Source organism: Chiloscyllium punctatum, chromosome 1, assembly GCF_047496795.1.
Source record: "Chiloscyllium punctatum isolate Juve2018m chromosome 1, sChiPun1.3, whole genome shotgun sequence".
In the NCBI taxonomy this organism is placed as follows: domain Eukaryota; kingdom Metazoa; phylum Chordata; class Chondrichthyes; order Orectolobiformes; family Hemiscylliidae; genus Chiloscyllium; species Chiloscyllium punctatum.
Window position 1 is genome coordinate 105,198,400 of NC_092739.1, and position 12,476 is coordinate 105,210,875.

General features: G+C 44.9%; 1 protein-coding gene across 12 annotated transcripts in view; it reads right to left on the bottom strand.

Moving 5' to 3' along the window:
- LOC140478155 (protein unc-13 homolog B-like) overlaps positions 1–12,476 on the bottom strand; it is a 566,607-nt gene that overhangs the window by 230,381 nt on the left and 323,750 nt on the right. For 5 of the 12 annotated variants that reach the window (XM_072571663.1, XM_072571662.1, XM_072571661.1 and 2 more), the window contains exon 10: positions 234–359. The exons of the other annotated variants lie outside the window; for them this stretch is intronic. In XM_072571663.1, the coding sequence (XP_072427764.1) occupies positions 234–359 (126 nt within the window). The remainder of the gene's footprint in view (positions 1–233; positions 360–12,476) is intronic. 12 annotated transcript variants of the gene reach the window in all.

Genomic DNA, 12,476 nt, shown 5'->3' on the forward strand with positions numbered 1-12,476 from the left:
ATAAAGTAAACGAGTTAAAACTTAAATTCTATTTGCTCATATTCATAAATGTAGTTGTACCAGTTTTATTTTATGCTTATATAATACATTTTGCATAGTTTTATCCCAAACACTGACATGACACATATGGAAACATTAAAACATGCAAACAGTTGTGCCAACGCCTTCTTCATTGCACCACACCACATGGTAAACATGGCAACATCAATGCTGTAAAGGAGAACAGAACCCACCTATCCGACAGGTCTAGGGAATGCCTACTTTCGAGGGAGTATTGACGGCTGGTTAGCTGACTAGACTCAGATGCAGACTCTAGATCACTACGGCCATTTGTAGCAGAATCTATGCTATCATATCGTCTGGTGAGGAAAATGAATGACAGAGTGGGAAACAGGAGGACACATAATTATTTACTGTGCACTGCAGTATATTCCAGTCCCCATATTGGTTAATATTTATATCAACTGCATTCAAATTAAACAAAAGCATCAATGGTGTTGCTACTTTTTATTAAATGTTGTTCATATCAAGAGTATATTACCTTGGGTGATAGTTTTTTAAACTTTGCATTTCAATTGCTTACAATAAGCATTCATAAAAAAACTTGTTCCCTGTTAATAAATAATGATAACGGGACAAATTAATTGAAAAAGAGGCAAAACATTGCCATTATAAGAAACACCAGAAATTAATTTACTTTAAAATTATGCTGAGAAATTCCTGAGGTGGTGTATAAATACCACTGTCACTTTGTCGTTCCTTCAGATAATTTGATTTTCATGCATTATCTTAAAGTTGTCAACATTCCAGAGTAATACTGCTCATGCATAAAGGAAGTACTTTGCCATTCAAACAAAACAATCTCACATCGATCAACAAATAACTTTCTCTAACATATATCACACACTGGTTAAAAACAAGAACTCATGTACTTGTACTCAAAACATGATTCATATTGGCTGGTTTCTGAAACCAAATGTCATTATATTTTTAAGATAAATATATTAGTGTTGTCCCAGATTTAAAACTTGAAGTGAATTTGTTGTACACTGTTACTTTCATGTTCAGCTGCTGATCAGAGAAGTAACCAGAACAGACATAAAGACATTAAAACATGAAAGAATTTAAAAGAAGGAGTAAAAGACTTTTTTTCAAAGCTGATACTTTGGGACCAAAATAGTAACTTTTTATTCAAATTACAGTGAAAGAATAACATTTCCCTTAATTTAAAAAAAAATTTCAAATCTTGGGTCCCTTCAAACATTCAAAATTTAAGTACAAATCCAAGAAATTAATTAAATTTAAGAAATAGGAGCAGGAATAAGGCGATTCAGCCCCTCAAGCAGTATTCGATAAGATCTTGGCTGATCTGCCCCAGGCCTCAATTGTTCTTTCATGCTAGCTCTTTATAGCCCTCAACTTTTCCATTTTTAAAAAAAATTAGCTGAATCCTCTTTAAATAATTTCAATGATCTAGCCTCCATAACTCAATGGAGTAGAGTATTCTGACATTCACTACCGTCAGAGAAGAAATTTCTCTGCATCTCAGTGTTAACTGAATGTCCCCTGATTCCTAATTCTGGATATTAGTGATGCTGGAAGAGCACACCAGTTCAGGCAGCATCCGAGGAGCAGTAAAATCAACGTTTCGGGGGCATCAGGAATAAAGGCAGAGAGCCTGAGGAGTGGAGAGATAAGCAAGAGGAGGGTGGGGGTGGGGAGAAAGTAGCATAGAGTACAATAGATGAGTGGGAAGGGGATGAAGGTGATAGGTCAGGGAAGAGGGTGGAGTGGATAGGTGGAAAAGAAGATAGGCAGGAAGGACAAGTCATGGGGACAGTGCTGAGCTGGAAGTTTAGAACTGGGGTGAGGTGAGGGAAGGGGAAATGAGGAAACTGTTGAAGTCCACATTGATGCCCTGGGGTTGAAGTGTTCCGAGGCAGAAGATGAGGCGTACTTCCTCCAGATGTCTGGTGGTGAGGGAGCGGCGGTGAAGGAGGCCCAGGACCACCATGTCCTCGGCAGAGTGGGAGGGGGAGTTGAAATGTTGGGCCACAGGGCAGTGTGGTTTATTGGTGCGGGTGTCCCGGAGATGTTCCCTAAAGCGCTCTGCTAGGAGGCGTCCAGTCTCCTCAGTGTAGAGGAGACCACATCGGGAGCAATGAATACAATAAATGATATTGGTGGATGTGCAAGTAAAACTTTGATGGATGTGGAAGGCTCCTTTAGGGCCTTGGATGGAGGTGAGGGCGGAGGTGTGGGCACAGGTTTTGCAATTCCTGCGGTGGCAGGGGAAAGTGCCAGGATGGGAGGGTGGGTTGTAGGGGTGCATGGACCTGACCTGGTAGTCACGGAGGGAACTGTCTTTGCGGATGGTGGAAAGGGGTGGGGAGGGAAATATATCCCTGGTGGCGGGGCCTGTTTGGAGGTGGCAGAAATGAAGGCAGATGATTTCATTTATGCAAAGGTTGGTAGCACCAGGGGCGTTCTGTCCTTGTTACGGTTGGAGGGGTGGGGTCTGAGGGCGGAGGTGCGGGATGTGGACGAGATGCGTTGGAGGGCATCTTTAACCACGTGGGAAGGGAAATTGCGGTCTCTAAAGAAGGAGGCCATCTGGTGTGTTTTATGGTGGAACTGGTCCTCCTGGGAGCAGATATGGCGAAGGCGGAGGAATTGGAAATACGGGATGGCATTTTTGCAAGAGGTTGGGTGAGAAGAGGTGTAATCCAGATAGCTGTGAGAGTCGGTGGGTTTGTGGCCGGGGAAACGGAAGTCTTGGAGGAGGTGGAGGGCGTGGGTGGTGTCTCGAACACAAGTGGTTGAGGCCAGTGCGGGGTGTCCAGGTGGATGCAGTATGTTGGAGGAGGTCGGAAGGTGGGCCGGAATCCTGATTGTGAAAGTAAGCTCGGAGGCAGAGGCGGCGGAAGAAGTGTTCGATGTCACGGTGTGGGTGGAGGGGGATGAAGATGAGTCCTTTGTAGAGGACTGATCGTTCGCCCTCAGTGAGGGGGAGGTCTGGAGGGATGGTGAAAATTCGGCAGGGCTGGGAGCTGGGATCTGGTGTTGGTGTGGAGCTGGGAGTGGGGGCAGAGCCAGTAACTGGACTGGGTGTGATGGTGGGGGGAATGGGGATGGAGTCATGAGCAGGGGTGGTATTCCTCTCAGGGTTCTGGGGGCTGGGGATGGTGACAGTGGGATCTTTGGGGGGCATGTCAGCAAAATGCAGGTGAGTGGCGTTGGTGGGGGCGGAAGTGGTGGCTGACACGGCAGTAGGGGTGGCGGAAGTCACTGAGCGTGTGACATCAGCGATGATGTGAATGACGGAAGTGATGTCACGTGTGATGCATGCGGAATCGTGAGGGGCGGAAGTGGCTGTGGGACCGGCCGTGATGGGGGCGGAAGTGACATCAGCAATCAGCGTGGGGGTGGCAGCTGCACCAGCCGCATAGCTAATGGCGTCCGAGCAGTTGCAAAGGCTGGGGGAATCTTCTGGAATGTTTGAGGAGCGTTGGTTATGGAGGTGGGTAGATAAAAATTCGTTGTACTTACAGTTTTTGATGTATGGCCCCAGCTATGCCAGTCTCTTTGTTGGCTACATAGAACAGTTGATCTTCCGTAATTACACCGGCACCACTCCCCATTTCTTCCTCTGCTACATTGATGACTGCATTGGTGCCACCTCGTGCTCCCACAAAGTGGTTGAGCAATTCATCAACTTCACCAACACATTCCACCCTGACCTTAAATTTACCTGCACCATCTCTGACACTTCCCTCCCCTTCCTGGACCTCTCCATCGCCATTAATGATGACCGACTTGACACTGACATTTTTTACAAACCCACCGACTCCCACAGCTACCTGGATTACACCTCTTCTCACCCTACCTCTTGCAAAAATGCCATCCCTTATTCCCAATTTCTCTGCCTCTGCCGTATCTGCTCCCAGGAGGACCAGTTCCACCATAGAACACACCAGATGGCCTCCTTCTTTAGAGACCGCAATTTCCATTCCCACGTGGTTAAAGATGCCCTCCAACGCATCTCGTCCACATCCCGCACCTCCGCCCTCAAACCCCACCCCTCCAACTGTAACAAGGACAGAATGCCCCTGGTGCTCACCTTCCACCCTACCAACCTTCGTATATATCAAATCATCCGCTAGCATTTCTGCCACTTCCAAAAATACCCCACCACAAGGGATATGTTTCCCTCCCCACCCCTTCCCGCCTTCCGCAAAGACAGTTCCCTCCGTGACTACCTGGTCAGGTCCACGCCCCCCTACGACCCACCCTCCCATCCTGGCACCTTCCTCTGCCACCGCAAGAATTGGAAAACCTGCACCCACACCTCCTCCCTCACCTCCATCCAAGGCCCTAAAGGAGCCTTCCACATCCATCAAAGTTTTACCTGCACATCCACCAATATCATTTATTGTATCCGTTGCTCCCGATACGGTCTCCTCTACATTGGGGAGACTGGGCGCCTCCTAGCGGAGTGCTTTAGGGAACATCTCCGGGACACCCGCACCAATCACCCACACTGCCCTGTGGCCCAACATTTCAACTCCCCCTCCCACTCTGCCAAGGACATGGTGGTCCTGGGCCTCCTTCACCACCGCTCCCTCACCACCAGACATCTGGAGGAAGAACCCCTCATCTTCTGCCTCGGAACACTTCAACCCCAGGGCATCAATGTGGACTTCAACAGTTTCCTCATTTCCCCTTCTCCCACCTCACCCTAGTTCCAAACTTCCAGCTCAGCACTGTCCCCATGACTTGTCCTCCCTACTTGTCCTATCTTCTTTTCCACCTATCCACTCCACCCTCCTCCTTGACCTATCACCTTCATCCCCTCCCCCACTCACCTATTGTACTCTATGCTACATTGTCCCCACCCCCACCCTCCTCTATCTTATCTCTCCACCCTTCAGGCTCTCTAACTTTATTCCTGATGAAGGGCTTTTGCCCGAATCATCGATTTTACTGCTCCTCGGATGCTGCCTGAACTGCTGTACTCTTCCAGCACCACTAATCCAGAATCTGGTTTCCAGCACCTGCAGTCATTGTTTTTACCCTTTTTGTTAATGTATATCCCTTAGTTCGAGATTCCTTCTGTTCAGTTTCCTCTTCTTAACTCTAACAAATAATAACCTAGACTGCTTGTTTATTCCTGATAATTCAAAACCATCATCCTAGAAATAATCTTGTCAATCTGATTGAAAAAGTATCAAGCTTTTCTGAACTGCCTTCAATGCCAAGCTTTTTTTCCCAAAAACACAGGGACCAAAACTGTATAGAGTACTACAGATGTGGACTCACCAACATCCCTGTACAGTTGTAACAAGACTTCCCTGTTTTTAAAGTCCAACCCATTCGCAATCAAGGCCAAAATTCTACTTGCTTTCTTAATTACTTGCTGTAACTGCTGTAAGTTTTTTGCGTTTCATGTAAAGAAATATCCAGGATCCCCCTGTGGAGCCTCTCTCTGGAGAAATAATAACCTGTCTTTTGATTCTTCTGAGCAAAGTGCATGATTTCACATTTTCCCACATTAAACTCCCTTGCCAAAATTTTGGCAACTCTCACAACAGTTCTATATCCCTCGCAGATTCCTGATTTCCTCATCAGAATATGCTCACACACCTACTATTGTATCATCAGCAAATGTAACAAATTACACACTCTTCTCTCTTCCAAATCATGAATATAGATAGTAAATGATTGAAGCCCCGGGACTGAACCTTGTGACAATTCAGTAGCTATTGCTTTCCAGTCTGGAATTTCTTTTTAATTCACTCATGAGACACGGGCATCCATGGCTGGCCAGCATGTATAGCCTGTCCATGGTTGTCCTTGATAAAGTGCCTTCTTGAACCACTGCAGTTCACGCGATCCACAATGCCCTTAGGGAAGGAATTCCAGGATTTCGAAGCAGCAACAGTGGAGGAGTGGGATTAGATTTCCAAGTCAGGATAGGGAGTAGCTTCGGAGGTGAACTTGCATATGATGGTGTTCCCATGTATTTGGTGTCCTTATCCTTCAAGATGGAAATGGGGGTGGGTTTGAAAGGTGGCGTCAAAGGATCTTTAGTAAATTTCTGCAATGCATCTGGTAGATACCAGCTACTGAGCACAGTTGATGGAGGCAGTGGATGTGATGCCAATCAAGCAGAATGGTGTCAAGCTTCTTGAGTGTTGTTGGTGCTGTACTCACCCATGCAGGTGAGGAGTATTCCATCACACACCTGAGTTGCAGATGGTGAACAGGGTCTGGGGAGTCAGGCAGGAGGTGAGTTATTCAGCACAATATCTTAGCTTCTGACCTGCTTTTGTAGCTACTGTGTTTATGTGGTGAGTCCAGTTGAGTTTCTTGTCAATAGTAGCCCCAGGATATTCATAGTGGGGGAAATTCAGTGATGGTTACAATATTCAATGTCAAGGGATGGTGGTTAGATTGTTTTTTATTGCAGAGGTTATTGCTTCAGTCTCTGACGAGTGGCGAATGGCACAGAACATCATGCAAACATCAGCAAACATTCTGACTTCTGACTTTATGATGGAGGGAAGTTCATTGATGAAGCAGCTGAAGATGATTGGGCCCAGGACACCACCCTGAGGAACTCCTGCAGAAATATCCTGGAGATGAGATGAATGAACTACAAAACCATAACCATCTTGTGTTGCATCAGATATGACTCCAACTAGTGGAGAGTTTACCCTCTGATTCCAGTGTTGCTGGGGCTCTTTGATGCCATACTTGGTCAAATGCAGCCTTGATGTCAAAGGCTGTCACTCTCACCTCACTTCTGGAATTTACCTCTTTTGTCCATGTTTGAACCAAGCATGTAATGAGTTGAGTCATCCTGGCAGAACCTAAACTGGGTGTCACTGAGCAGGGTATTGCTGAACAGGAGCTGCTTGATAGCACTGTTGATGACACCGTCCATCACTTTCTGGGATGGGATTATAATTGGCCAGGTTGGATTTGTCCTGCTATTTGTGTACAGAACATACCTGAGCAATTTTCTACATCATCTAATAGATGTCAGTGTTGTAACTGTTGTTGAACAGTTTGGCTAAGGAAGCGACAATTCTGAAGTACAAGGCTTCAGTACTATTGCCGCAATGTTAATCAGGGCCATTAGTTTTTGCATTATCCAGTATCTTCAACCATTTCTTGATATGATGTAGATTGAAATGAGTTGACTGATGACTGGTATCTATAATGCAGGGGACCACTAGAGGAGGCAGAGATTGATCATCCACTTGGCACTGCTGACTGAAAATTGCTGTGAATGCTTCAGCCTTATCTTTTGCACTGATGACTTGGGCTATTCCATCATTGAGGATGGGGATATTTGTGGAGCCTCCTCCTCCAATGAGTCGCTTAATTGTCCATCACCATCATAACTGGATGTGGCAGGACTGCAGATCTTAGATCTGATCCATTGGTTGTGGTAATTCTTAGCTCTAATACTTGCTGCGTGTTATGTTTGGCATGCAAGTAGTCCTGTTTGGAAGCTTCACCAGACTGACACCTCATTTTTAGATATGCTTGGTACTGCTCCTACCATGCCTTCCTGCACTCTCCATTGAACCAGGGCTGATCCTCTAGCTTGATGGTAATGGTTAAGTGGAGAATATGATGGACCGTGAGGTTGCTAATTGTGCAATTCTGTATAATTCTGCTGCCATTGATGGTCCACAGTGCCTCATGGATGCCTAGTCTTGAGTTGCTAGATAGATTTGAAGTCTGTTCCAAATACCATAGAGATAGTACCACACAATACAATGGAGGGTATTCTCAATGTGAAGGCAGGACCTTGTTTTCACAAGGTCTGTACTTTATTGTCTATTCCCAGTTGCCTTTGAGAAGAAGGCATTGAGCTGTGTGACAATGTTGCTCCTTTAATAAGATTATATAAAAGACACAGACTCTGAAAAGTCTGGGTCTCAATGGGTTTTACAGCCAATTTGATAATAGCTAACAGATACTGCCTCCAGCAAAAGGTTTTTAAGTTCAAAAGAAACACTTGTACAGTGAAAAGGGAGTGACCAGTTCTCCCAGCTCAGCTTTTCTCTGATTTGATTTGGTTTTTGGCAATCTGGCTATTCACTGAAAGCAGTCAGACCATTGTAGAAGCTGTTGGACCCAAAGAAGCAGATCCATGGTAGTCTTCCTCCCTCTGTGACATTTCTCCTGCAAGACCCTGTGTTTGATTTTATCTTTTGTGTTAAGGAGTATTTATGAGGATTGCTGCAAGTATTTGGAACAGCATCATTAAATTGGGATGATCTGCTGGATTTTCGGATAGGCTTAGTTATTTGTATTCTGTGCTCTTTTGTTTGGGTTTCAATCTGTAATCTTGTAAATAAATTCTGTTTTGTTCAAAACTAAGTGGTGTGACCAGTGGCATCTCTCTTGGAATATCCACTTTACACCTGCTTCAAGCAACTAGCAAAGTTAGCGTCTGGGCCACTTTCTTAAAATGTTTTAAGGGGGTCTGGCCTGGTCCATAACAGCTATCTCTTTAAACCACTGCAGGTCAGTTGCTGTAAGTAGACCCACAATGCTTTTAGGAAGGGAGTAGCTTACACTGACCCAGCAACACTGAATGACAGTATAATGTCAGAATGGTGAGTGGCTTGGAAATAAGCTTACAGGGGGTGGTGTTCTCATTTATCTGTTGCCCTTTTAGGCGGTAGTGTTTATGGGTTTAGAAGGAGCCTTGGGGAATTTCTGCAGTACATCTTGTCGATAGTACACACTGCTTCGATAGTGGAGGGAGTGAACATTGTAGATGTGATGCCAAATGAGCAAGGTGTTTTGTCCTGATTGACACTAAGATACTTGGAAGTTGATGGAGTTGCACTCAATCAGGCAAGTGGTGAGTCATAACTTGTACCTTGGAGATGGTGGACAGACTTAGGGAGTTACAAGAGTTCCTAGCTTCTGACCTGCATTTTTTTTTTCACATATATGGCTTGTCCACTTCAGGTTCTGATTAATGGTAAGTTAATGGATGTTGATGGAGCTCCAACAACCATAACTATATTCCTTTGTGCTAGGTATGACACTAACCAGTGGAGAGTATTGTCCATGCCAAAACAGACTCTAGTTTTGCTATACTGAGAGTTAAATCAAACATAGGCAGGAAAGCAAATTTTAAGAAGAATTTAAAGTATCTGCAAAGGGAAGTAGATAGCTTAAGTGAGTAGCTAAAGTTAGGCAGATGGAGCACAACTGAAAGGTAGTATCGGAGAAATTAACGGTACTGGGGGTTAACAAATCCTGGGGACTCGATGACCTTCACCATAAGATGACGATTAAAATGGCTACGGAGATAGTGGATTCGTAGTGATCACCTTTCAAAATTCTCTTAACTCTGCAGTGGTCCCTGCAAATTTGAAGGTGACAAATGTAATCCCACTGTTTAATAAAGGAAGGGAGAGAAAACAGGGAATTACCTTTTAGCTAGTCAGTAATTGGAAAAGTACTAGAATTTATTATAAAGATTAGATTAGATTCCCTACAGTATGGAAACAGGCCCTTCGGCCCAACCAGTTCACACCGACCCGCCGAAGAGTAACCCACCCAGACACACTTCCCTCTGACTAATGCACCTAACACTACGGGCAATTTAACATGGCCAATTCACCTGAACTGCACATCTTTGGACTGTGGGAGGAAACTGGAGCACCCGGAGGAAACCCATGCAGACACAGGGAGAATGTGCAAACTCCACACACAGTCACCCGAGGCTGGAATTGAACCTGGGGCCTTGGTGCTGTGAGGCACCAGTGCTAACCACTGAGCCACCGTGCCGCCCTAAGCCACTCTGCTGCCCTATAATCATAAAGATTATGATTACTGGATATCTACAAAATAACTGTCTGATTGGGCAGGGTAAACATGGATTTATGAAGGGGAAATCATGTTTGATAAACCTCCATGTTTGGTATCATTGGTCTAGTTTGCAAGTCTACTCTGTATTCAAGACTCATTTATATTTAGCACAAAAAGCAGTGATCCTAGAACTGTTCCAAGGGAACAACACTTTAGACTGTCAACAAAAATTTTCTGTCCTTCGGTGTTTTTCCATTTGACACTGACTCGTGTATTTGATTAGTCTCGATGGTATTAATTAGACCTTTATACGGTCTTAATGAAGATGCTTTTTTTAAAAATTCATTCAGGCAATATCCACCTTATTTCTGTCATAACTTCCCTTTTACTTCATCAAAACATTCAATGAAATTAGTGAAGCACAATTAGTCTTTTTACATATCTGTGCTGATTATGCTCAGCTTACTCAAGTACTCGAAGTGTCTCTTTATTTCTTCCTGGTTGTTTTAAAATCTTACCCATGACCGATTAGTTATATTAAGTGGCCTGCAGCTGCTAAGACTGGTTTCATGATTTCTCAAATAAGGTGTCACATTTGCCATGATCCAATAGTTTGGCACTTTCTGTATACTTAGAGAAGGTACTTCTGCTTACCCCAGCAATCTGCAATGCATACCACAAGGGTGGTGCCTTTGATGCCCGGCATACTGACCTTTACAGTACAGCCTAACTCCCAGGGAACATGACCACGCCAAGGAACACAAGGCCACTGTGTTCACAATGGTTACTAATTACATTTCATCTGGTGATCTCACCTCCCACTGCCTCCAAGCTCATAGTGTCCCAACCCTGCATAGTCCACTTCTTCCAAACAGGACTGCCTGGGTGGATCCATTGTTTCTGCCTGTTCCTGCCCCATAGAATTTGATTTTTTTCTCCCCTTGTCCAGTCCCTTCCCACTTCAATTTGCGAATCTTCTGATACCTGCCAACATTTTCAGAATTTCCAGTTCCCAGGTACCAGCTGCCTTCTCTTCATCCTTCACATGTCCATCCTCCATCAGGATGGTCTTAGGGTTCTTTGCTACTTCCTGGAAAAAGGCCTGAACTGTCCCCATCTACCACCTTGCTCTCCCACCCACGGACGAGCTCATTCTGACTCTGAACAGTTTCTCTTTTAACTCATCATATTTTCTTCAAGTCAATGTGGCCATGGATACCTGCATTAACCCCAGTTATGCCAGTCTCTTTGTGAGGTACATGGAACACTCCTCCTTCTAGCCCACCCATAACTCTCTCTCTCCGGAATATCAATAATATCATCGGTGCTGCTTCCTTCTCTTGCTCAGATTAGAAAAGTTTATCTATTTCACTTCCAATTTCAACGCCATTGTCACTTTCACTGGTCTATTTCTGACTCCTCCCTTCCCTTTCTCGACATCTAATTGCATTTCAGGGGATAGGTTGGCCACTAATATATCCACTACAAACCTATTGACTCCCACAGTTACCTTGACTATATATCCTCACACCCTGTTTCCTGTAAAGACTTTGATGATGTTAACTTTGACAATGGGGCCTCCGAGATGTTCACCTTCTTCCTCACACAAGGATTCCTCATCACCATGGTTAACAGGATCCTCAGCTGGTTTGAACCCATTTCCAGCCCTCACATCCTCTCTTCATTCTCACAAACGTGATAGAATCCCCTTGTCCTCACCTAGCATCTCACCTGCATCCACATCCATAGGATCAGTAACTGTCACATTCAGCAGGATGCCACCACCAGGCACATGTTCCCCTCCACTAAAATGTCAGCCTTCCTCAGGGACTGCTCCCTCAGGGGCACTCCAGTGAACTCTTCCTTCACTCTCAACACGGCCCCACAGCCCCATGGCACCTTTCCTTACAACTGCAGAAGATGTAACACCTGACCATTTATTTCCTTCCTTCTCATTATCCAATGTCCTAAATACATTTTTCAGGTGAAGCAGCACTTTACCTGACTTCACTCAATCTAGTCTGTTACATTACCTGCTCACGATATGATTTGCTTTACATTGGGGAAAGTGCAGACTGTGTGACTGCTTTGCTGAATACCTACGTTCTGTCCTCAAAAAAGATTCTGAGCTTCCAGTTACCTGCCACTTCAACACAGCACCGAGTTCCCTGGCCAACATCTCTGCCTCAGGTTTGCTACAGTGTTCCAGCAAAGTTCAGTACAAGCTGGAAGAACAGCACCACATTTTCTACTTGGGGACTCTGCAGACCTCTGGACTGAAAAATTTGATTTTAGGGCTTGAGCACTTTCTCCCATGTCCTTACCCTAACCCCCATAGACCAAACTTTGTCATCACATTGGCTGCTACCACACACAACCCATTGTCAGCACATAGTCCCCATTCTGGATTAGTGGTGCTGGAAGAGCACAGCAGTTCAGGAAGCGCAACCTGGATCAGAGATTGTAGAAGTGTTATTGATGATCTTTCAAGAGTCACTAGAGTCAGGAAGGGTGCTGGCTGACTACAAAATGGATAATGTAACACCACTTTTAGATGGAAGGGAGATAGAAGACAGGAAACTGTAGGCTTGAGAGCCTGACCTCAGTTGTTAAGATTTGAGAGTCTGTTA